The 27196-nt window shown below is 45.4% G+C and overlaps 1 protein-coding gene across 3 annotated transcripts in view; it reads left to right on the forward strand.

Moving 5' to 3' along the window:
* The first annotated feature begins 4063 nt into the window (after positions 1-4063).
* Positions 4064-27196, forward strand: part of LOC120913738 (probable global transcription activator SNF2L1) — a 241285-nt gene continuing 218152 nt past the window's right edge. Inside the window, exon 1 of one of the 3 annotated variants that reach the window (XM_040323922.1) lies at positions 4064-4284. In XM_040323922.1, coding sequence (XP_040179856.1) covers positions 4213-4284 — 72 coding nt within the window. In that variant the 5' untranslated portion in view covers positions 4064-4212. Of the gene's footprint in view, positions 4285-13490; positions 13512-27196 lie in introns of those variants that run through there. The other 2 variants (XM_040323920.1, XM_040323921.1) reach the window with 2 other exon arrangements.

Raw genomic sequence — 27196 nt, forward strand, 5'->3', positions numbered from 1 at the left:
GCCTTTGTCTGAGACCTCAGACCCTCTGGGGGAATCCCCACCTCTTGTACCCTCTAAACCAGATGCCATGGTACAATACTGAGGTACGCCCGCTACTTAACGGTGTTTGGGAAAATAAATAGTTGTTGCCCAAAAAACCCTTCTGGGGAAAAAATGCCTTCCTTCTTATTAACTTGGTTTGTTTCTTCTTTTTTTTTTAAACCAAAGAAAGAAAAACCATTCTGTCCCCCTTTAGTAGTATTTGCCAAAAAAAAACTGCTGAAAAAGACACCCTATCTCTAGGGTAAAAGACAGTCCTTTTGAAGACTGTAATACTCTTCTTTGGCCACTGTGTGTCCTCGGCACCCCACGCTGCCGCTCTGGTCCTTCCTCTCTCAGTTCCACACTTCACTGAGCTGGGAACCTTTTGGAAGGGCCGCCCCTTCCTTTTACCTACAGGCCCGCCCTTCCCCTGTCCGCAAACGGCGCGAAATTGCGCCCATATCACGGGGACGCGCGCGCGCCGGCGGGGGGGGGGCCACACGAGGAGGTCAGAGGCTGATCCAGGCCAGGATCCACAGAGCGGCATCTATATCTGCAGCAACCGCCTGGACCTCTCTGAGCAGGCTTGCAGGTAGGAGCATTTACTCCTTTACATAAGAAACCTCAGTAGATTCCCAGGGGCTTCTCTTAGAGAGAATTGTCACTTACACACAGGCCCCTTTTTCAATGCTTTCTAGCACCAGTTGCAATACTACCAGGGAGGTCACGATTATGGGGAATATATACATACAGAGTCATCCTATCCTAAGATATGTGACTCACCTTGCCAGATGCAGCGCATAAACCATAGGCATGTCCCACTGTGACCTTCCCCCAGAAAAAAACCTGCTGCGAACCAAGTTCCGCAAGTTTCCCCTTCACTTACCTGCTCCATGCCGCAGGACTTTGCACAGCAAGAGGTCCAATCTTCCCCCATCTCCGTGGGGCGTCTAGACCTTCAGGCCCTGGGTTCCTATGAAGGATCCACTGTCCTGGGCCCATATAGCACCCTGGCAACAGAAACATTAGGCCCCCAAAGGTTTCTAAGTTCTGGGCCCAGGGTCCAGCTCTCTGTGACAGAAAGCATTATGGGCTATACCCCAATGGTTTGGGGTCCGGTTGCTGACCACTTTAGCACTGAGGCCTTTGGACAGAACCGGTTAGCCCACCTTAATCCCAAGGATGTGGAGGCAAGCTAAACCATGACCAACACCTAAGACACTGGCGTAAAAACTGAGGTACTCCTCCTATGGGAGGGGGTTATATAGGGAGGGGCACTTCCTGTTTTTGAGATTGCCAGTGTCCATCACCTGAAGGTACTCCATATAACCCATATAGTAATGAATATGCTGCTCTGTGTCCCGTGATGTACGATAAAGAAAACAACTTTTTTTCTCGCACGGTATTTGCGCAATCATTTCTCAAACGCCCTTATTTGGGGGAAAATGGCTTCATGAATTAAAAAATAAGAAAACAGTAAAGTTAGCCCAAATTTTTTTGTATAATGTGAAAGATGATGTTACGCAGAGTAAATAGATACCCAACATGTCACGCTTTAAAATTGCGCACACTCATGGAATGGCGCCAAACTTCGGTACTTAAAAATCTCCATAGGCGATGCTTTAAAAATTTTTACAGGTTACTACGGTATTTTCGAGTTACAGAGGAGGTCTAGTGCTAGAATTGTTGCACACACTCTAACCGACGATACCTCACATGTGGGGTTTGAACGGCGTTTACATATGTGGGCAGGACTTGCATGCGTGTTCGCTTCTGAGCGCGAGCTACTGGGGACAGGGGCGTTTAAAAAAATAAATAAATAATTTTACTTAATTTTTGATCACATTTATTCCTATTACAAGGACTGTAAACATCCCTTGTAATAGGAATCGCTGTGACAGGTCCTCTTTATAGAGAGATGTGGGGTCAAAAAGACCCCACATCTCTCCTCCAGGCTTACAAGCATGAGATTGTGAAAAAAATTCACCAATCTAATGCCGACAGCCGCGATTGAGGATGTTTACTTCCGGGTACCGGGCACGATGTCATAACGTCGCGGCCGGATCTCCGACGGTCATAGAGATGACTGGTGACCATCTGGTCACCAGTCATCTCTATGCTTCCCAGCGCTGGCTGATTCGCTCTCTGGGGCCCCGATGGCACGGGAGAGACCGGATGTCGGTGGGAGGGCGTCCCCTCCCACTGCCTATTAGAACGATCAAGCGGCGGAACTGCCGCTTTGATCATTCTTATCGTGCAGAGAATGGGCGGCTGAAGACGGTGATATCTGAATAATGCCTGTAGCTGCAGACATCATTCAGATATCACCGCACAAAGTCGAGGACTTCTATGGACGTCCTCGGTCGTCAAGTGGTTAAACAAAATCTGAGTGAATAATAATAATTGATAAAGTCCTTCCAATGAAGTGACATCAGTGTAGCATATATAACAGTACACCCAAGGAAATGTGATGTGTAAAGGAATTACTTCCACCTCCAATTTCACTGCTGCTTACCGTCTCCCTATGACCTATTACGGGAGATCACGAATGCTTTTGGTTCAATATCCAGCCAGGGCCTTTGAAGGACACAATTGCACAGAATCCCAAAAAAGAAATAAAAGCTTCAATTGCATAAAAATCTTTGGGTGTTTTATTATAAAAAAAAAAGTTGCAATACACTTCCTTTGGATTTACCTCAACACCTTGTCTGTGTTCGATGCTTGGGTTAAAAGGGCCGGTATTAGCTCTGGGTCTGCTGGAACGGTTTAGAGGGCAGGAAGCGCTATTTGGCGGAAGCACCCAAGTAGGGTGCCAAGCATTCCATCACATACAGTAAATTTGAAATAATTAAATGCTAAATTCTCTTTTTCCCAAAAATATCCTATGTAGTGAAAGGAGCCCAAGTAGATATTAAACATGTTTTGTCCAACTTTTATTCATTTATTTCCATACCTGTAGAGATCATTCCCCTGTAAGCTTCCTCATTATGACCTCTTTCAGACGGAGCATAAGAACCTATCATTGGAGGTCAATGGGGGGAATAGACCCCCACCGTTAGCATCAGTGGAACACTGTCCTGTCGTGGATGTCACTGAGAGGAATAGAACCCCACTATTGGGGTCAGTGGTGGAATACTGTCCAATTGTTGAGGTCACTGGGAGGAAGAGAACTCCACCATTGGCATCAGCAGTGGAATACAACCCCATTGTTGGTGTCAGTAGAATACTGTCCTATCGTTCATTTCACTGAGAGGAATACAACCCCACCGTTGGCGTCACTGGGAGAAATACCACCCCAGTGGGAGGAATAGCACCCCACCGTTGGTGTCAGTGGGAGGAATAGCATCCCATTAGTGCAATAGTATTGTATATATCAATGGAAGGAATCACGCCCTATTGTTGGTATCAGTGTGGAGGGGGAATAGTGCCCGAGATGCAGGATGATGGCAAACAAAGGGCCACAGTTTGACAAGAACTGGTGTACAAAGTGCGGAGCTCTTCTGAGGTATGCCAGTGAGAGAAGGTGGTCAGTGTGCGCCATGTCAGAGTAGCAGGCATTACCTCCTCATACAGACCTCACATATCACTCCTCACTCAGCTCCTGTACCTCCTCATACAGACCTCACATGTCACTCAGCTCATGTACCTCCATATCCCTCCTCATACAGACCTCGCATAATACTCCTCACTCAGCTCCTGTACCTCCATATCCCTCCTCATACAGACCTCACATATCACTCAGCTCCTGTACCACCATGTCCCTCCTCATACAGACCTCGCATAATACTCCTCTACCTCCATGTCCCTCCTCATACAGCCCTCACATATCACTCAGCTCCTGTACCTCCTCATACAGACCTCGCATAATACTCCTCACTCAGCTCCTGTACCTCCATGTCCCTCCTCATACATCCCTCACATATCACTTCTCCTTCAGCTCCTGTACACATACACACGACGTGGACAATTTGTGTACAGTTTACTAGGCGCGGACCCGCCAACCTGTGCGCGCTCCCATTCCCTAACCGGTAACCGCCCTCCGTCGTCAGTGTGTGGGCGGACGGTACCGTGTCGGGGGGTGGGCTTTTTCTCGTAGGTCTTCCTCCGTGTGTGATGTGACGTCCGGTATCCCGGTTGTAACGCCTAGTAGGCGTACCCGAGTGTCGGTTGAGCCGTCATACCGTAGCCGTGATGGAGGGGCTCTCGGACGAGGACGTCTTACCCTCCACCTCACGGGAAGCGACAGACGCGCCTTCTGGAGAGGTAAAAGGAAAAAAGGCGGGAGAGTGGGAGGGGCGAGGGAGAGAGTAATGGCGGGAAGTCTTGGCGGGTGTTGTGTGGAGAGTAATGGCGGGAATCCGGGCCCAGCAGGATCATCACACAGGCTCTCACTCACACGGCTCACCTACATGTCACCACAGGGGGGTCCTTATCCAACACAGGAAACTTTTTATACATGTTGGTGTTTGTAAATAATTCTGGAATGTTCCACATAGCATAGCTATAGCTCACCTTTACTAATACCTGCCTATACAGGTAAGTGGAGTCTGCAGAGCGCAGCACTGACCAACACTTCAATAACACCCTTGCTATAAATGCAGACAATTTATGTACTTCCTGGACCCTAACTGGAAAACTCAGAGATCGCATCATCCTGGCCTGCCCAGCGCTCACTATTCACACCCCCTTTAATTTTTCCACTTTATAGCTGCTCAGTTTGTCTTAATGTCGAGCTCCACCCAAAAGGGGTAGTTCTGCTTTGAGCACTCCTTCCCCCTCCTATGCCACATTTGACATGTCATTTTTTTTGGGGGTGGGGGTGTTTTGACAGGTACCTACTCCCACTTCTCTGCTCAGGCTGCCTAGGTGATCTGCGCGGAAGTTCTCCACTCCCCCTCCTCAGGTCCCAGAAGATTGCCCGACCGTTAAGGAAGCATAGCACGACTCGCGCATGCTTACTGCACATCTGGTTTGTAGCCGCAAGCTTTTTTAGCCAGGTGCTCACATTTGTAATGCCAGGGAGAGAAGAGGGAGAAAATCAACAGTTTGGGTGACCACATCGCTGGATCATTGGACAGGTGAGTGTGTGTTTATTAAAAGTCAGAAAGTCAAAACCCAAAAACTACTCAATCCCTGCTTTAATCTACAGGCACCCCTCACCTGCATAGACTGATTTTTTTTTTTAAATAAAAATGAATGTCATTATAAGACTAAAGTAAAGGCAATCCCAGCAATGAGAACCAATAAAGCTGAGTTCCACCTAAAAATGGACCTTCCACTAATTTGTCTCCTCCCCCCTACTGGGCCACATTTGACACCTTTCAGGGGGGAGAGGATACCTGTCTTTGACAGGTCCCTTGTCCCCCCTTCTGGGAGACCGGGCTGTGGCGAATTACGTCAGCAGTTCGCCTCCATCTTTTCCCCTTACCGGCAATAGTCCCTTTACCTGCAATAGTGGCGGCAGCAGCTGACAGACGATGGAAACATCAGCTGCAGTGCTGGACTCCAAGACAGGTAAGTGTCCTATTATTAAAAGTCAGCAGCTGCAGTATGTGTAGCTGCTGGCTTCTAATTTTTGCAGGGATGGGAAGACCTCCGCTTTAACCACTTGCTGCCCGACACACTTCTATATAATCGCACAATGGCTTGTAAATACCTGACTTAGACGGTGAGAGAGAGCCTGCTTGAGGAATTATTATACAGGATTTATATAAAGAATTGCTTGCAGTGAAGAGGAAAGACAAACAGGATTTCTTGTCCTCCATTCACGCAGATACGACAGTCCAAATTGCAACGGCGACTGGTGTTGTTGAGATGTCCCTCTGTGTCCAGGACTACATCCTTAACCACTTAAAGTGGAAGTAAACCCACATTTTTTTTATTTATTTTTTTGATGTCACAACGTAGAGTATAAGATTTCCTATCATCTGTGCCCAGTCTTGCCACACAGTTAATCCAGCTCTGAGCAATCCTCTTTTGTTGTTCAGTGAAAATTAACAGACTTCCAGATAAAACCCTGTCTAAATTCCATTGTCCTTTCCTCTCTCCTTGCTTTGAGTGACAGGTTATTTACATATCTAGCTTGGACATGTTTATCATATGTTATGTTATGTTTATCATAATATGAGGTGATACACAGTATAAAAAGTGAGAAATCCACCCCTCCCCCACATAACACATCCTGGTAATATACAATGAACTATGGATCGCCTCATATTATGATAAACATAACCTAACATATGATAAACATGTACAAGCTAGATATGTAAATAACCTTTCACTCAAAGCAAGGAGAGCGGAAAGGACTTTGGGCCAGATTCTCAGAGATCTGCGTATCTCTGCGGCGGCGTAACGTATGTCATTTACGTTACGCCGCCACAGGTTTTACAGGCAAGTGCTTTATTCACAAAGAACTTGCCTGTAAAGTTGCGGCAGCGTAGCGTAAATCCTCCGGCGCAAGCCCGCGTAATTCAAATGAGCCGGGTAGGGGGCCGGGTAGGGGGCGTAGAGCATTTAAATTAGGCGCGTTCCCGCGCCAAACGTACTGCGCATGCGCCGCTCCTAAAATTTCCCGACGTGCATTGCGCTAAATGACGTCGCAAGGATGCCATTCACGGACGAGTTGCGCAAACGACGTAAAATTTTCAAATAGCGACGCGGGAAGGACGGCCATACTTAACATTGGATACGCCACCTAGGGGGCATGTTTATCTTTACGCCGCGTTTCTCTTACGGAAACGGCGTAAATTTACTGCGACGGGCAAGCGTACGTCCGTGAATCGGCGTAACGACTCATTTGCATATTCTACGCCGACCTCAATGGAAGTGCCACCTTGCGGCCAGCGTAAATATTGCACCCTAAGATACGACGGCGCAGGCCGTCGTATCTTAGGCATGTTTAAGTATATCTCAGTTTGAGAATACATTTAAACATACGATGGGCTTAGATTCGGAGTTACGTCGGCGTATCTACTGATACACCGGCATAACTCTTTGTGAATCTGGCCCTTTGTATTTAGACAGGGTTTTATCTGGAAGTCTTAATTTTCACTGAACAATAAAAGAGGATTGCTTAGAGCTGGATTAACTCTGTGTGGAAAGACTGGGCACAGATGATAGGAAATCTTATACTCTACATTGTTAACCCAATTTTTTTATATTGTGAAAGATGATGTTACACTGAGTAAATTGCTACCCAACAAGTCACGCTTCAAAATTGCGCCCTTTTGTGAAATGACGACAAACTTTTACCCTTAAAAATCTCCATAGACGATGTTTAAAAAATTCTACAGGTTGCATGTTTTAAATTACAGAGGAGCTCTAGGATGATAATTATTGCTCTCGCTCTAGCGATCGCGACAATACTTCACATGTGTGGTTTAAACACCGTTTACATATGCAGGCGCTACTCAAGTATGCATTTGCTTCTTTGCGCGAGCTCGGTGGGACGGGGCGTGTTAAAATTTTTATTCATTTTTTTTCTCCTTCATTTTACTTCTTTATTTTTTATTTTACACTGTTCTCTTAAAAAAATATATCTATATTGTGTCACTTTTATTCCTATTACAAGGAATGTAAACATCTCTTTTAACCAGTTCCCGACCCCCGCATGTACATATACGTCCACAATATGGCACGTACAGGCACATGGGCGTACACGTACGTCCTCGCCTATTAGCGGGTGGGGGGTCCGATCGGGACCCCCCCCGCTACATGCGGAGGTCGGGTCCGCTCGGGGAGCGATCCGGGACCACGGCGCGGCTATTTGTTTATAGCCGCTCCGTCGCGATCGCTCCCCGGAGCTGAAGAACGGGGAGAGCCGTGTGTAAACACGGCTTCCCCGTCCTTCACTATGGCGGCGCATCGATCGCGTCATTCCCTTTATAGGGAAGACACGATCGATGACGTCATTCCTACAGCCACACCCCCAAACAGTTGTAAACACATACTAGGTGCACCCTAACTCCTACAGCGCCACCTGTGGTTAACTCCCAAACTGCAACTGTCATTTTCACAATAAAGAATGCAATTTAAATGCATTTTTTGCTGTGAAAATGACAATGGTCCCAAAAATGTGTCAAAATTGTCCGAAGTGTCCGCCATAATGTCGCAGTTACGAAAAAAATTGCTGATCGCCGCCATTAGTAGTAAAAAAAAAAAAATTCATAAAAATGCAATAAAACTATCCCCTATTTTGTAAACACTATAAATTTTGCGCAAACCAATCGATAAACGCTTATTGCGATTTTTTTTTTACTAAAAATAGGTAGAAGAATACGTATCGGCCTAAACTGAGGAAAAAAAATGTTTTTATATATGTTTTTGGGGGATATTTATTACAGCAAAAAGTAAAAAATATTGCTTTTTTTTCAAAATTGTCGCTCTATTTTTGTTTATATCGCAAAAACTAAAAACCGCAGATGTGATCAAATACCACCAAAAGAAAGCTCTATTTGTGGGGAAAAAAGGACGCCAATTTTGTTTGGGAGCCACGTCGCACGACCGCGCAATTGTCTGTTAAAGCGATGCAGTCCCGAACTGTAAAAACACCTTGGGTCTTTAGGCTGCATATTGGTCCGGGGCTTAAGTGGTTAATAGAAAAAAAGCATGACAGGACCTCTTAAATATTAAATCTGGGGTCAAAAATACCTCAGATCTCATATTTACGCTACAATGCAATAAAAAAATAAATGTCATTTGAACAAAATGTCCCTTTTAAGAGCTATGGGCGGAAGTGACATTTTGAAGTCACTTCCGCACTGCAATGGCCATCTTGCTCCCACTCAGCTCCATACCACACATGGAGAAGGATCCGATCACCTCCACCGCTGCCGGCAGCTCCAGTAAGTGGCGAAGGGCACCGGAGACCGGCGGGAGGGGGGGCCCTCTTCCGCTACCACTTTTGTCTGAAAGCCAACTGCCCGCTCTTGAAGAGGAGACCAGGGTTATGGTAGCTAGCTGCTGCCATAACAATGATATTCCTCTTTAATTGGCCGATGTATAAAGGCAGCGGGCCATCGGCAAGTGGTTAACATAGGAGGGGTGGATTTCACCAACCAGATGATTGCACCGTACTTAATTTTCCCTAAAGCCAGACACTGGTACAAGAAAGTGTCTGTACATTTATTACAAATGGCCATGTTCAACGCTTTTGTACACTACAAAGCGTCAGGAAGAAATGTATCCTTCCTAAAATTTCATAAAGAGATCATCACAGCCCTTTTGTATCCAGAAGGTGATGTGGCCCAAACCCCCAATCCAGATGCAGTGAGCCGGCTTCATGAGAGGCATTTTCCGGATGTTTTCCTTGGTACCTCAACCCAAAGAGCACCCAAAAAAAGATGTTGTGTCTTTTAGTAGACAGATTTAAGCATGGCACTCGTTATTTTTAGGGTTGTCCCGATACCACTTTTTTAGGACTGAGTACAAGTACCGATAATTTTTTTCAAGTACTCGCCGATACCGAATACCGATACTTTTTTTAAATGTGTCCCCAAATGCAGCCATGTCCCCCCACAAATGCAGCCATGTCCCCCATATATGCAGCCATGTCCCCCCCATATATGCAGCCATGTCCCCCCCATATATGCAGCCATGTCCCCCCCATATATGCAGCCATGTCCCCCCATATATGCAGCCATGTCCCCCCCATATCCAGCCATGTCCCCCCCATATCCAGCCATGTCCCCCCCATATGCAGCCATGTCCCCCCCCATATGCAGCCATGTCCCCCCCCATATGCAGCCATGTCCCCCCCCATATGCAGCCATGTCCCCCCCCATATGCAGCCATGTCCCCCCCCATATGCAGCCATGCCCCCCCCATATGCAGCCATGCCCCCCCCCATATCCAGCCATGTTCCCCCCCATATCCAGCCATGTTCCCCCCCATATCCAGCCATGTCCCCCCATATCCAGCCATGCCCCCCCCCCCATATATGCAGCCATGTCCCCCTTACCGTACATGCTGCCGCGCCGCCTCTTGGTTAATACGGGCGGGGAACATTACAGCTTTCATTTGAATAGCTGTAGTCTTTCGCGCCGCGCTGCGTATAGACACTCCCCCTTGCTCGGGATTGGACAGTTCACCCGAGCAAGGGGGAGTGTCTATACGCGGCGGGAAACACTACAGCTATTCAAATGAAAGCTGTAATGTTCCCCGCCCGTATTAACCAAGAGGGGATGCGGCGGGATGCGGCGACGGGGGGGGGGGAAAGTATTCCCGCAAATACTCGGAATCGGTCCCGATACCGATACTAGTATCGGTATCGGGACAACCCTAGTAATTTTTGTCCCTCCTGTCCTGGCCAACCTGGTCTCTGCCTCAAGGACTGTTTCTGTCACTACCACACACTAGTGGAGTATTAGTGTAGGGTACAGCATGGCACAGTCTAGAGCACACAGGGTCTCAAAAGATGTTAGATAGTCAGGAAACTGGCATTTTAAGAGACCCTAGCCTGGAACGTTTACAGGTACAAAAAAAGTTAATAGAAGCATGAAAAAATAAGCCAAAAATAGTTGTCTTTTTATTGAGCTAATGTTCTGTTGTTACTGTATTTTATTGTTAACCATTATTTGCTTTGCAGAAACGCCATTCGGCTTCAGCACTGATCTGGTTATTCTGACAGCAACAGGGTGTGCTGTCAGAATACATACTTCAGGGATTGCAGCGCTGTAGGAGGAAATTTCTCCACCGCAAAAAAGAACGTATATGATGAACCATGGGGGCTGGAGTGGTCAGTGGGTGGATTGTCCCTATGCTTCGGCATATATATTTAACTTTTTTTTTTTTGGCAGAGATTGCAATAATAATAATAAAAAAAGTTGTTGTTTTATTAAAGCTTATGTTCTGTTGTTACTGTGTTTTATTGCTAACCGCTATTTTGCAGGAATGCCATTTAGCTGAAGCACTGATCTGTTCAGTGATTGCAGCGCTGTAGGAGGTGATTGTACCACAGCAGTTAAAAAAAATAAAGTGTATGCTGCAGCATGGGGGCTGGGGTGGTCAGTGGGCAGTTCGCCCTTATGCTTTGGCATATATATATTTATATATTTTTTTACTTTTCTTGGCAGAGATCTCTTCATCCACATTGATCGATGTGAATAGAGGAATCTGTTAGGTTGTCTTTTTTCATTCAGCCCACAGGCAGCATGAAAAAACAGAACATTACAATATGTGTCCAACAAGGACCAGCAATGTACTGGTATGTTGCTGTACTTTGAGTGGTTATACCGGGATGATACCTGCAGGTGTAAGCATCACCTTGGTATTGTTTTTTTCAGCTGGCGTCGACTTTCAAGTAAAAGCAATCCTAGTGGCTAATTACATGCAGTGGGAGGGGACATCCCCCCCACCTTCTGCTGCCTTCCACGGTTTTCTTGGGCTCTTCTGTCCCACCAGGGAATCGTGAGTGGGTGATGTGTGGCATAAGCTTATAATGTTGGGCATAAAGTGCCACGCCAGTTTATACAAATGAACCCTTTTTGGAAAGTAGACACCACAAGGTATTTGCTGAGAGGCATGTTGAGTCCATTGAATATTATTCTTATATATATTTTTTTTTTTACACAAAGTTGTCACTAAGTGATATATTGTTCACACATGCCATGGGTATATATGAAATACACCACAAAATATATTCTGATGCTTCTCCTGAGTATGGAGATACCACATGTGTGAGTCTAGCCACATACAGAACCCCGAAAACCAATTACCACCTTCAGGCTTTCTAAAAGCTGAGGTCTGAGATCTGCAAAATACTCACCCTGCCTCTTTATCAAATTTCTTGGGGTGTCATTTTGGGGGGGGGGGGGGTGCTTGCTATCTTGGTATTTCAGGGCCTACAAAACTGTGATATTTGCTTTCAGTCTAGTAGCTAGCTAAAAAAGTTGGGAACAAGTCTTTTTTAGCGTAGCGTGGGTTGTTGGCGCCTAGGACAAGGCAAGTAATTTGTGCCCCCTAACTTACAGAAGAGCAGCCAGCCAATAACCCCAATATGTTGCGGTTATAGGCTGGCTGGAAATAATGACAATAAGAATTTGTCATAGGAGGAAACTCTGTACCGCTAGGCCTGGTTCACACCTGGTTGTTTTGGGATAGTGGCGATTCTGCCCACAATGTCAAATTGCACTACAATCGCAAAACGCAGCTTCAGGTGTCATCATGTTTAGTGCTACCAAAAAAGCGGTGCGGTTTTGCTGCATTTTGCAGCAAATAGAATTGCATAAAGCTTGTCACCCAAAAAGGAGCAGGGACTTCTTTAGAGTGCCAGGCTTCACACAATGCAATTTGCTGCGATTGTCGTGCGATTTACTGCGCGGCAATTCGCATTGCATAAATATTGTCGCCTATAAAGGAGCAGGAGGTTCTTTTGGGCAACAAGCTTCACGAGATGAGATTTGCCGTGTGACAATCACAGCAAAACGACACCACGTTTTAGGTGCCATTGAAAATAGTGGCACCTGAACCTGCATTTTGCGATTGCGGGTAGCGATTCTTTAGCAATCCCAGAATGCCCAGGTGTGAATGGAGCCACCCTGGTTCTCACACAAATGAGGTTCTGGATGCGGTTTTAAACTCACAGATTTGCATGACAAGCTAGATATTATGTGTTTTTATTGAGGTGGTTGCCACAGATTTGATCCATAAGCATGCGTGCTATTATGAAAAGAGTTCTGTGCGATTTCTTAGTACTGCATTCCAGACCGGCAAATGATAGAGTAGAGTGGCATGCGGAGATAAGTGTTCACATAGGATTGCTATGGACATGCGTTTTTGCATTGAAGTCAATGGGACATGATTTTGCATTGAAGTCAATGAGAGGCAGTTGTGGAGAGTGAAAGAGCCAAAATCGCACCTGTACTGAAATTGAACAGAAACCTGAATGACATTGCAGTACACATATTTGTGAACCCAGATGCCAGAACACAATTTCTAGTTACCATGGTGACCTGACACCTGGTATTTTTCAGGCCCCGAATTAACCATTTTACTACTGGCGCTGTAAGTATTACAATGCATTATTGGGATGTAAACAAACTCACTTTTAATAGCAGCCCTGCGTTTGTTTAAGGGTCACTAAAGGAAAAATTTTTTTTAGCTGAAATGACTGTTTACAGGGCATAGAGACATAATAGTTAACTGATTCCTTTTAAAAATGATTAAAAACAGATAAAAACAATCATATAATGTGCCTGCAGTGTAGTTTCGTTTTTGCTGTTGTTTGCTGGTTCTCTGATGTACATATAGCCACTAGAGGGCAGTCGGCCAATAGAGAGCAGTGATACTTTGTCTAAAACTCCTCAGCACCAATCCAGTTTCGTTTTACACACAGTAATCACACCTCCTTGATTAGTGACCACCGTGAGAAATCTCCCAGTACTGTGGTGATCAGGAAACAGACAACCAGGAAGTGTCCAGAACAGAGAGGATTTACAGCAACATCAAAGCAAAAACGAACAATGAGGATATGAAACCAGGACTGCAGTAAGGTAAAGGAAGCTATTTAGCTAAAAAAAAAAATTCCTTTAGTGACCCTTTTACTTTTTTTGTTTAGCTACCTCCAGTTTACCAAATAAAAGTGTTACAGGCAAGCACTCCTGTATGTTTCTATATGGTGTATCCCCTGCCCGGCCTCCTTTCACATGTGTGTGGGACTCACTTGGTGGAGTTAGGATAGGAAAATGGAGGGAAAACCATGAACATCAGATTCCCGATCTTCCCTAGGAGCAGGGAACCCTAAAGTGCTCAACTCCAATCATTTCCTGGTTCAAAGCTTGTCATAGCAAAAATATTTAGCGAAAAAAGGGGTTTACATTTTTAAAATATTAAAACAGATTAAATAAAAATGTGAACCCTCGCCTCCACACTCATGCACATAAAAGCGCAAATATGTGCATATGCCGCACAGTGGTACATAAACTATGATTGCGCAATGCATAGTAAGATTTTTTTTTTTTTTTTTTTTAGGGCTATTATTCTCGCTAAAAGACAAAAAGTGAGTGCAGCACTATCAATATATTTTTATGAAAACCCCCTCAAATACTCACAAAGGTAGTTGATAAAACAGCAGTTACATTTGTCCCTAACTGCACATAACCATTTGCTGTGTGGCTACAGAGAATCTGGACCGATATTTCTACATCAATAAGACACGTTCTTGTTTTTCGTGTTTTAGCAAATAACTACCAGTAATGTACTAGGATTTACTCCTATGGACCATTCAGCTCTCCTGTTCTTTTTATCCAAGAAACAAAAAAAAGAAAAACAATAAATAAAAAAGGAATAAATAAAAATTAATAAAAAAGGAAGTAGGGAAGGAACGAGGAACAAAGACAAGTCCCAGAGAAGATGTATTACTTACGTGCATTAATTAACAGTATGGCGGGAAGGACCTCACTCCCCAGCACAGCTCCCTAGTAGTTTCTTTCCTTCTTTCCAATATACAAATGAGTCCCAAGGAGACCACGTTTTAGTATATTGTTCCCTTCTATCTTGAGCTGTAAGCACTAAGTCCTCCAAGGCACCAATGCTTCCGACCTTGTTAAGCTACATAGCAATGGAGGGGGGTCGAGAATCCTTCCAGCACAAAGTAATTCTGGCTTTAGCAGCATTCACCAAATGGCAAAGCACAGATTTTTTTATATTTCTGAAGTGGGATTTGTGAACAATGAAGCAAGAAAAGGGCAGGGTCCTCTGGTATTGTAAAATCTGTGAATTTTTGAGAAATATTCTGTACCTCCAACCAATACTGTCTAATCTTTGGACAAGATATGAAATAAAGTCCCTTGTCCCTCTCGGCAACACCTGCAACGGTCCGAAGCTTCTGGAAAAAAATTGTGAAGGATTGCGCTAAAAATGTATAATTGGATTCCTGAATTTGCGATTGTAGATGATTTCAACGAAAGATAAATAATATTCTGACGCTGAACAGGTGTTTAAGTCTTATTGAGGTCTCTTTCCCATTCACTTAGACCCGGCATCAAAAAATCATCTGAGGGGGCTATTAACAGGGCATACATCTTAGAAATAGTACAGGAAAAAGGTTCCTTTTCCTCACAATACATTTCACATTTTGTACGCTTCCGTCAAAAATTCACTGGTGATCCCAGAGATTTAAAGTAGTGACGTACCTGCAACGCCTGCCAAATGTATTTCAAACTGTCCTCCCGGTTGCGTCAATGAATCTATCGTAGGCCAAGTATCAGAAGTCAAAAAATGTGGGGCTTGAAAACAGCCCTTCTCCATAAGACTGGCGAATTCTCCTAGTTCTAAACCTGGAGAAAAGCCAGGGTTCCCTAGAATGGGAAACAAATGTAATTGTGTGGAGGAAAACATATGTTTCCGACAGATCTTAGAGCCAATTCGCAGTGTAGGGCCTAAAGTAGGATGTAATTTGAGAGAGGCTGGTAAGGTTGCATAACTCCATAGGGCTCCTCTACTCAAGGGCACAGGACTAAACTGTTGTTCTATGGTCATCCAGAGTTTATAATATCTGTGTTTGCACCAGTCAATTATTCTGCCAAGATAGGCTGCTTGATAGTATTTAAATACATCTGGGGCAGCCACTCCACCAATGCTCTTGGACAGTGTCCGAAGACATCTCCTAATCCTCGGGCGTTTACTCTTCCATATGAATTTTGTAAAAAGGGCACGGATTTGACAGAAATAGGCCATAGGAATAACAATGGGTAATGCCTGAAAAAGATACAAAAATTTGGGCAAGCTATTCATCTTAATAATGTTAAATCGGCCAAAACAAGAATGCATGCCTTGGCGCCATTTATCTAACAAAGATCTTACTGTTCTTAGTAATGGTGAAAAATTTGCAGCGAAAAGCAGAAGACGTCCATTTGAATTTTAAATTAAATTGTATAGTACTGCGCACAGAACAGTGCAATGCAACTCCCATGGCCTCAGATTTCGTGTAATTCATTTTTAAGTTTGATAGAACTCCATACCATTCAATCTCCTTCAGAAGGTTTGGTAGCGAAACATGCGGGTTAGGCATCGAAAATGGCAGGTCATCTGCATAAGCTGAAACTTTATAATTGTGACCTCCTACTTGTAGCCCCAAAATATCATGGTTTTGACAAATTTTATTCAGTAGTGGCTTTAACGCAGGAGCAAATAAGGGCGAAAGGGGACAACCATGACGGGTACCATTTGAAATCGAAAAATGCTTTGAGTACATCCTTGCAATCCACTGTAGCATGTGGTCTCCCAGCCCCATATGTTTTAAAACTGCAAACATAAAAGTCCAATTTACCCTATCAAAGGCTTTTTCTGCACCAGTACTCAGAAAGACGCAGGGTGTCGTTGTTTGATTAGCATGTTGGACCAAATTAAGTACCTTATTAGTATTGTCTCTCGTTTCACAAGAGGGAATAATGCCCACTTGATCCATATGGATCAACTGGGAGAGCTGAGGTTCAGCGAGAGGCAAGTAATTTAGTAATACGCTTTAGGTCCACATTGAGTAAAGAGATCAGCCGGTAGCTACCACAGTCCGATGGGTCTTTCCCTTATTATGGAAAAACAGAAATATATGCCATAAGTGCATCCGGGGGAAATGCGGTCATGTGTCCCAGGGCATTAAACTCTTTGATCATATATGGGCCTAGCAACGGAAAGAGACTCTTATAATACTGTATGGTAAATCCGTCAGGGCCAGATACCTTCCCAGATTTAACCGTCTTCACTACTGTTTGTAGTTCCTCAATAGAAATAGGTGCTTCTAGATTGCACCGAACCGGGGAAGGCAGATGAGCCAAGCATGAAGAAGAAAGGTATTCTTCCAAGGAATAAGGGGATGAGGAAGGCGATGCCAAGTTATATAGAGAAGAGTAATATTCCCCAAACGCCTGAGCGATATCTTTCGGCAGGGAAAGTATTTGTCCGATACTCCCTTTTTATATGGGGTATGTACGACACCGTACGTTGTTTCCTAGCCAGCAGTTTACTACATTTATCTCCAAATTCATATGATAGCTCTCCCGGATTGTATTGCTTCTTTAGCTGTGAAGCAAAGGTGATCTGATATCTGTCGCCTCAAATGGGTGAGATCATTCCCCAAAGAGGATACCGGTGTCCTCTTATGTTGTAATTCAAGAGTCTGGATATCCTCAATCTATTTTTTTTTTCTTCTCAAGCCTTCTTCAGGATTCATGTTTAATTAAGATCCCTCAAAATTACTGCCTTGTGTGCCACACTATTCCCGGGTCACTCCCTGGAGTGTCATTTGTCTGGAAATACGCTGTAAGTTCTTTAACCAGGTCGTCCCGAATTTCGGGAGTCTGTAATAAGCTTTCATTCAAGCACCAGCGCCAGTCCGGGAAGTAGGTCAAGCCAGACAGAGAAAGACGGAGCGTAACCGGTGCATGGTTGGACCATATTATATGTCCTATAGAGATATCTAGAATACCCCGAGAATCAATTTTCCCTCTGCAAACTCCATTAACTTTAAAAGGACTTTACCAAGAAAGGTATCTTGTACATTTGGTGCATATATGGTATCTAACGTGACCTTAATGCCACCAATATGTCCTTTAAGAAAAAGGTACCGGTCAGAGCATTTGTCCGTGAGAGACCAAAAAATTAGACTAGAGATCAGAATGGAAACTCCTTTCGTTTTTGCTCCTTGATTAGAGGCATTATATACACAAGGGAATAATCTGTTCTGAATGAAAGGAAGTCCACCCGCCCTAAAATGAGTTTCTTGCACAAACCCAACATCAGTCCGTGAACGCTTCAAATCAGGGATCCTCAAACTACGGCCCTCTAGCTGTTGCGGAACTACACATCCCATGAGGCATTGTAAAACTCTGACATTCACAGACATGACTAGGCATGATGGGAATTGTAGTTCCTGAACAACTGGAGGGCCATAGTTTGAAGACACATGCTTCAAATCATTGAGAAGCATCCTCCATTTTTCAGGGACATTAAGTCCTTTAGTATTTACGGAGGTCACACGCAACACATCCATCCTCTCTGAGGTGGAGAAAAATGTGGAGAGGGGGTTGGAAATAGCAAGAAAGCTAAGTTCTGGACCATATTCCTCCAGCCATTTATATAGTTATGTAATATAATGTAACTTTACTAGATTTATATACCCTTATACTTATTACAATAAAAAATATATATATATTTTTTCCATCTCCTTATATTATATTTCCCCTGGGCCTGTTTCTGGTCTCACAACCACAGACTTTCCAATGGGTGGCCAAGCTATCTTAGTATCATTTTATCACATATCTGTGCCATCTACCCCTGACCCCTCATCAGGGATGGACTGGCCATTGGGACTACAGGGAGTTTCCCGGTGGGCCGATGGCTCAGTGGGCCGGCTTCAGTGACAGCGGCCTGGGAGTTTCTCACTTCTGCCTAATCTTGTCCCATAAGGGGGGGGGGGCACCAAACTGATTCTTTGCCCTGGGAGAAATAATGTCTAGCTTCCCCACTGGTATTGCCTATAAGAGTACCAGTAACAGCCGTTCTACTCTAATAAAGTAAAATGGCTAGTGAAGGGGGAGAGGGGGCTTGGGTGGCTGGGAGGGGTGTGGGAGTTGTCCGGCCGCTGTGGGAGAGACCTGTCAAAGTGGGCCAGTCTGGATGAAGTCCAGGGCCAAATTTTTGTCCCAGTCCAGCCCTGCCCTCATGGCACTTTTAACTCCAGACCTGCTCATATCCAACTCCACCATCCACCACCCCCACTGTATACTGTACTTGGACTCTGTGGTTGTTGTCTATTATCTGAAATTAAAATTCCTATAAAGTGTATATCTTACCGTGCATATTACTATGTGAATTGTGCATATAAGGTGGGGATTATGGGAGAGCAGAGCCTTAAAGCAGAATGAGGATAGAGGTGGTACACTGTCACCAAGAAGACATTATAAAACTTTTTTTTTTTTTTTTTTGCTTTCCATATTCTTATTTTTCCCTAGGTTTCTTCACCTCACTGGTGGCATTGTGTGTGTGTGTGTGTGTGTGTGTGTGTGGGGGGGGGGGTGGAGATAGGTAAGTCACTTAGAGTGGGAGGCAGGGATCACTGGAAAGTAGACACAGTTGAAGACATTCTCTTTATCACAAGATATAACTATATATCTATATTAACATCATGGCCATTAGTGGCCTCTTAAGAGGGGTGTGTTTGTTTTTTGTTTTTTCTCAATCACTTGCACTTTGATACAATAGCCTGGGAAGAGGTCCGATAAACATAATCACGAGTGATTTATAGTTAAATAGCAGACACAATGGTAATTTTTACCATAATATATTTACAAGGGGGAAAAGGGGTAGGGAGGGGAGGGAAGGGAAGGAGGAGGGAGAAGAAGAAGGGGATGGGAAAAGAAAGAGGAAAGAGAGAAAAGAATAGCCACAGGGGGCAAGAGTAGTCCTTTGGAAGTAGGATGGTGGGTTTCCCCTCTCTCTCCCTCTCTGCTTTCTTCTGGGGTATAAAAAGATATAGTAAGAGAATAAATGATTTAGGTAGAGGGAGGGGACGGAGCAGACATCCCCCACCACAATGAGGGGAGATCAGGAGGAGGGGAAGTGAATAGAAAATTTTCTTCCCTTTGTTTTTTTTTTTGTTTTCTTCTCTTTTTTGGGGGGGGGGGGGTGGGGTTAGGGGGTATCACTGATATGATAATTGTAGACTTTCCCTGCAATGTTCAAGTTTAATATGTAAATGATGGAACAATGTGTAAATGAATGTAAAATGTATGTAATATTGTTAATAATAATAAAAAAACTTTGATTATAAAAAAAAAAGGTCCACCACGATAACTGTGGTCCTTGGGTGGCTAGGCTGAGAGAGGGTTCGTATTTACCTATTAACCTCTGGTTATTTATTAAAGGGGACTCCCACAAAAAAAGGGTCTATAATTTTATCATAGCCGTATTTTAAATGACAGGGACAGAATATCAACCAAAATCCAGAAAAAAACACATGATACAAATGTTATAAATTGAGTTGCAGTTCAGTGAGTAAAATAAGTATTTGATCCCCTGCCAACCAGCAATAATTCTGGCTCCCTCAGACTGGCTACAGTATGTGCTCATGTGATACACAGATTAGTCCTGTCAATTTAAGAAGGTGCTCCTAACGACAACACGTTATGTGTATAAAAGACAACTGTCCACAGAATCTCTTTCTTCCATTCAAACCTCACTATCTTGGGCAAGACCAAAGAGCTGTCAGAGGACTTAAGAGACAAGATTGTAGACCTGCACAAGGCTGGAATGGGATACAAGACTATCAGCAAGAAGCTTGGTGAGGAGACAACTGTTGGAGTAATTATTCGCAAATGGAAGAAATACAAAATAACCATCAATTGCCCTCGGCCTGGAGCTCCATGCAAGATTTAGCCTCATGGGGCAAGAATGATCATGAGCATAGGCATGCGCACAGGGTGTGCCAGGTGTGCCCATGCACACCCTAATCTCCCCATGTGCATTGGGGTTTTTCAATCTTTGTAGTAGCAGGGACATGGGAAAGATCTCCCTCTTACCAGCTCTGCCATAAGAAAAGTGCTCTTCTCTTTCACTATACTGACAGGGAGATCAATGTGTCGCAGTCATATATATGTAGACACATACACATGCATGTATGTTTGAGCTTAAGGGTGCACACCCTAATGCAATAGGCTGCGCACACCTATGATCATGAGAAAAGTGAGGGATTAGCCCAAAACTACAGGAGAGGAGCTTGTGAATGATCAAGGCAGTTGGGACCACAGTCACCAAACAAACCATTGGTAACACAATACGCCGCCATGGATCGAAATCCTGAAGCGCCCGCAAAGTTTCCCTCCTTAAGAAGGAACTTGTACAGGCCCATCTGAAGTTTGCCAGAAAACCTCTAAATTAGGGGTCGACCGATTATCGGTGCGGCCGATATTTACTTTTTTTGAAGCATTAGTATTGGTCACAAACTTACCGATGCTACTTATATTATTTCAAGTGGTTGTACCGGGGTAATGCATGCAGCTGCAGGCATCCACCCAATACCGTTCTTTAAAACGGGCGGTCAGCTTTCTTGTAATAACAACCGATGTGACTCAGCAGCCGTTCGACTGTTATTACAAGCAGCGGGAGGGGATGTACCCCCCTACCCACTCCCCTCTCCTGCTGCCTTCCGCTGCTCTGCCCGTGCTCTCCTGTCCCACTGGGAGACCCGAGGGACCAGCCGTCACGCCCCCTGACTGGCTGAAGATTTGTACAAAGCCAGATTGGCTTTGTTCAGGTTTTGGACCTAATAACCCGGATGCAGTGTCATGACATCACTTGACATCGCCGGATTACTGGCATCCTAAAGGCACTAGTTTAAAAAAATAGAAAGTATTTAAAAGGCAGATCTTGCCGTTTTAAATACTTTGAAGGGCAGAGCAGTATCTGTCACTGCCTTTTACTGTCACAAGGGATGTTTACATTCCTTGTGACAGCAATAAAAGTGATACCATTTTTTTTTTAAAAGGATTTTTTAATAAAAACTTTACATGTAAAGAATATCAGCATCTAAAATCGGCTATTGGCCTGATAGGCAGCTGAAAAATCGGTATCGGCCCTGAAAAAAACGATACTGGTTGACCCCCTAATCTAAATCATTCAGAGAAGGATTGGGAGAAAGTGCTGTGGTCAGATGAGACCAAAATTGTGCTCTTTGGCATTAAAAAATGATTGTAAGTCTTTTTTTTTTAAATAACAAACATGTCATACTTACCTTGCAGTTTGTTTTGCACAGAGTGGCCCTGATCCTCTACTTCTGGGGTCCCTTGGTGGTGCTGGTAGCTCCTCCCTGCATCGTATAACCCTCTAGGAGAAGCGCTCTCCCAGGGGTTTACCTTGCAAGCACGGTCCAGAGTCCAGCATTCAGAGCCCATAGACGCCGAATGCAGGACTCGGCCCTGTGTCATTGGATTTGATTGACAGCAGTGGGAGCCAATGGCTGTGCTGCTAACAATCTATTCAATCAAGACCCAAGAACCCCTGGCAGAGAGGAAGAGCACGTCTTCGGCGGGGGAATACAGGACTCAGGTGAGTAAAACAGGGGGGGGGGGGGGCTGGGGGCCCAGTCAGTGACAGAAATTTTTTCACCTAAATTCATAGGATGCATTAAGGTAAGAAAACGTGAGGGTTTACAACCCCTTTAACTCGACTCGCTGTGTTTACAGGAAGAAAAAAGCTGACTATGACTCTAAGAACACCATCCCTACAGTCAAGCACAGAGGTGGAAACATGATGCTTTGGGGCTGTTTCTCTGCTAAAGGTACAGGCCAACTTTGTCGCATTGAGGGGCCAATGGACAGGGCCATATTGTAAAATCTTGAATGAGAACCTTCTTCTCCCAGAACACTGAAGATGGGTCTTCCAGCATGACAATGACCCTAAACATATCGCCAAGGCAACAAAGGAGTTGCTCAAGAAGAAGCACATTAACGTCATGGAGTGGCCTAGCCAGTCTCCAGACCCTAATCCTATAGAAAATGTATGGAGGGAGCTGAAACTTCCAGTTACCAAGCAACAGCCAAGAAACCTTAAAGATTTAGAGAAGATCTATAAAGAAGAGTGGACCAAAATCCCTCCAGAGATCTTTACAAACATGGTGACCAACTACAAGAAACGTCTTACCTCTGTGCTTGCCAACAAGTGGTTTCTCCACCAAGTACTAAGTCATGTTTTGCCTGGGTATCAAATACTTTTCTCTGAGTTCATGGACTGACACAGCAGTAACGCCTCCTTCACCGCTGAAGAAGTCCCCGCGTACGGAAGGAGCGTTGTGACGTCACCCGCTTCTATCACTTTGCTCAACATACACGCTGTATACATCGGCACCGATCGTGGTGCCTTCATTGTGAGTGGTTTTTATATTTTATTACGATTAAATCATTTATCCAAACGGAGAGCACTATGTTTTGGCATTTGTTTATTACCTGACCTGGGATGACCTATCGGTTTCTCTGTGACGTCTCTACTACTGCTAGATTTGCTGATATTTACACATAAAGCGCATTTGACCCTCCATAATCAAAGGGTCCAGTTGGAGAGGTGAGAGACCATTTCATGTGGTGGTGGATGTGTGTCTAGCACGTGTGAAGTTACCTACACAGTCATCTGTCTGTCTACATTGGCACTCACTGGAGGTGTACTGCGATTTTATGGACTTTCTAGTCATCTTTTATTATTTTATTTGAGCGCTGCACCATCTGTATTTGTTTCTCTACAGGGATTTTTCGTGATTATTGACCCTGGTGTTCAGCTGCTATACAGGGGTTCATTTGTCATTTTTGCACTGATTTATTTTCTTTTTATACAGCAGTAATCTTGACAAAGTGGGTATTGGCCTTCATTCAGGAGTGACTAGGCAGAAACTTGTAGAAAGTGTTAAACACATCACGCCCAATACAGTACCACCCAGGGGGAGGTCCCTCTGGGTATAACCCCTCTCTCTGCATCTCGCAGCTCAGCTCAGTTTATTTCTGCCTAGCAAAGGAGAAAGACATGGCTCCCTTCGGGCCCATAGGCCTGGAGGCTTATTTCTAAATTGAATTAATTTTTTTTGTTTTGTTGTTCCTGTGATCTGCGATCAACTGCCGACTGGGTGACAGGCTGGATCCCAGATCCTTGTAGTCTCCCCAGTTTCGGCCATGGAGCGTGTGCCGACCTTAGCTACACACTGGGTCGTCCACGACATGCCCATCGCTCTACGGGTGGCCGGTGAGTTACATGCTCAAGGGCACACATATGACCGGTCTATATGGCCGAGTCACAGCGTTACGGGCCGAAAATCACCTCCATAACCATGCGGAGGATGGTCTGTCTGTGATGCTTCCAGCATAATCCATGCAGGAAGGGTAAGTAGTAATCCCCTGCTTTGGCAGGAGGACATAGCTGGACATTCCCGGGGAGGTTGAGTAGGGGGTTCCATCCTTCTTTCCCTCCTCCCTGGGCTCTGGGAGCTAGGCTGGCTGCTGAGGCCAGGGGGTTCACCTGGGGGGCTCCATCTGTGGCGAGACTGCGCTGTACGTCCGCTTACGGGGTGCTAAGCTGCCATAGAGAGTGTCAGTTTTGCTTACCTGTGTGTTTTCCCTCCATGCTGTCGGTGGCCATTTTGGCGACGCCTGTTTGGCCTCTATCTACCGCTCGGTGGCCATTTTCTTGTGGTCTGTGCTGTGTTTTGACCTCTATCTGCCACTCGACAGCCATTTTCTTGTGGCTCGAGCTGTGTTTGGCTTCTATCTGCCATTCGACGGCTATTTTCTTGTGGTCCATGCTGTGTTTGGCCTCTATCTGCTGCTCGGTGGCCATTTTCTCCCGGTCCATGCCGTTTTCATAGTACGGCGGCCATTTTGCGGTGGTTTTTGGCCTCTAGAGGAGCATTTAAATGGGGCAAGCTTACAGACACACGCTGCGGAGTGGTCAGACTTACACAGGCAGCTGCAAGGAGAAGCAGCTCAAGTAGAAGCGGACGGCAGCTGTTCGGTACTGTTCTAGGGTGGTGAGTCCTCTGGGGGGTGAGCCCCTCGTCTCTGTGGCAGCTAGGAGGGTGGGTTGTTGTACCTTGCCTTGGAGTCCCTGTGGGGGTCAGCTTGGGTGCAGAAGCAGACCCCTTTTCCCTGAAACACCTGAGTTATCAATTGATGCCCCTGCACCCGATGTATCGGTGGATGCTATGTCGGCGATCCTGGAGGCTTTTGATGCCAAGGTGGAAGCGACGTGTGGGAACACGGGTGGTAAAAAGCGCCCCCACCATCTTCTGGGGACAACTCTGATACAGAGCCGGGTCCAGCTATGGCTCATGACCCTGGCTCTGATGTATCTGAGAATGCGGACCAAGACCGGCCGGACAGTGAGGATGACTCTGGGTCCGGGTCAGCATGCGAAAAGGCTCTGGTAGGTGACCTTATCACCACAGTGTGAGATACTCTAAATATAGAGGAGTATGCAGAAGCAACAGAGGAGTCGGTCCCTTTCGGGTTCCATAAGCCGACCCGCACTGCTAAGGTGTTTCCTTGTGTGTCCTATTTAGATAAACTTTTATATAAGGAGTGGGACAAACCACAGAAGGTTTTTTCAGTCCCTAAAAATTTGCGTTACCCTCTTGAGGAGAGTTTCCTGAAAAATGGACCTCTCCTCCAATAGTGGACCCTCCTGTGTCCAGATTAAACAAGGTAACCACGATACCGGTGGAAGGGGTTCCTGCTTTCAAGTACCCTGCGGACAAGAAGGCTGAGGTGGTCACCCACAACCTATACGCGGTGGTGGGCTTGGCTGTGCGTCCAACGATGGTTGGGGCCCTGGTGTCTCAGACACTCACTAAATGGGCAAAGATGCTGCACAATGGGTTAAAAGCATGTCAGGCTCCCTCGGACGAGGTAGCTCTGGCCGACCAGTTGGTACAGGGCCTAAAATTTGTCTGCAAGTCAGCCTTGGACACTATTCCTCTGCTGGCAAGAGCCTCAAGCTATGCGGTGGTGTTACGCCGTCTACTTTGGCTTAAGTGTTGGTCTGCGGACCAATCTTCCAAGAAGGCCCTAATGGATTTGCCCTTTAAAGGGAGCAGTGATTTTAATAATGCTTAAAGTGAAACAAAAAAGTGAAATATTCCTTTAAATTTCGTACCTAGGGGGTGTATAGTATGCCTGTAAAGCAGCGCTTGTTTCCCGTGCTTAGAACTGTCCCTGCACAAAGTGTCATTTCTGAAGGAAAAAAAGTCATTTAAAATCACTCGCGGCTATAATGAATTGTCGGCTCCCGGCAATACAGACAAAAGTCATTCATAAAAAAAAATGCGTGAGGTCCCCCCAAATTCAATTACCAGGCCCTTCAGGTCTGGTATGGATATTAAAGGGGAACCCCGCGTCAAATAAAAAAAAAAATTACGTGGGGTTCCCCCCAAATATTCATTCCAGACCCTTCAGGTCTGGTATGGATTTTAAGGGGAACTCCACCCCAAATAATAAATAAAAAATGGCGTATAGTTCCCCCCAAAAATCCACACCACACCCTTTATCCGAGCACGCAACCTGGCAGGCCGCAAGAAAAGAGGGGGGCGAGAGAGCGCCCCCCCTCCTGAACCGTACCAGGCCACATGCCCTCAACATTGGGAGGATGCTTTGGGGGTCTGTGACCCCTCAAAGCACCATGTCCCCATGTTGATGGGGACAAGGGCCTCATCCCTTGTCCCCGGTGGTTGTGGGGGGTCTGCAGGCGGGTGGCTTATCAGATTTTGGAAGACCCTTTAACAAAGGGGACCCCCAGATCTTTCCCCCCCCATGTGAATTGGTAATGGGGTACATTGTACCTCTATAATTTCACAAAGAAAGTGTAACAATTGTAAAAAAAAACACAGACACCGTTGGGAATGTGCTTTATTAAAAAAAATATTCCAGCGGTGGTAATCCACTCTTGGTCTCCGCTCCAACGCTGCCGGTATCCTGCGATGGGTGATCTCCTCTCCGGGGTCCAGCGATGAGAAGATCTCCTCTTCATCCAGTTCCAGGATCCAGCGAAGAGATGTCCATCCAGCGCACGCATCACCTGTCTCCACCGAAGACAGCCCGGGAATGACGCAGCTTCAGCCAGTGACAGCTCTTATGTAGGTGAGGGCGGGGCCACCCGTCACGTGACCCCGTCCCCCTCTGACGCAAGGGAAAGCCTAGGCTTTCACAGTGACGTGCGAGTGACCCCGTCCCCTCTGATGTAACGCATAAGAGCTGTCATTGGCTGAAGCCGAGTCATTCCCGGTGGATGCGTGCGCTGGATGGACATCTCATTGCTGTATCCTGGACCTGGATGAAGAGGAGATCTTCTCATCGCTGGACCCCGGAGAGGAGATCACCCATCGTCAGCGTTGGAGCGGAGACTGAGAGTGAATTACCACCGCTGGAATCTTTTTTTTTTTTCCCAAACTTTCCCAACGGTGTCTGTGTATTTTTTTTTACAATTGTTACACTTTCTTTGTGAAATGGTAGAGGTACAATGTACCCCATTACCAATTCACATGGGGGGGCAGGATCTGTGGGTCCCCTTTGTTAAAGGGTCTTCCAGATTCTGATAAGCCCCCCGCCCGCAGACCCCCACAACCACTGGGCAAGGGTTGTGGGGATGAGACCCTTGTCCCCATCAACATGGGGACATGGTGCTTTGAGGGGTCACAGACCCCCAAAGCATC

Source organism: Rana temporaria, chromosome 9 (genome assembly GCF_905171775.1).
Source record: "Rana temporaria chromosome 9, aRanTem1.1, whole genome shotgun sequence".
Classification (NCBI taxonomy): Eukaryota; Metazoa; Chordata; class Amphibia; order Anura; family Ranidae; genus Rana; species Rana temporaria.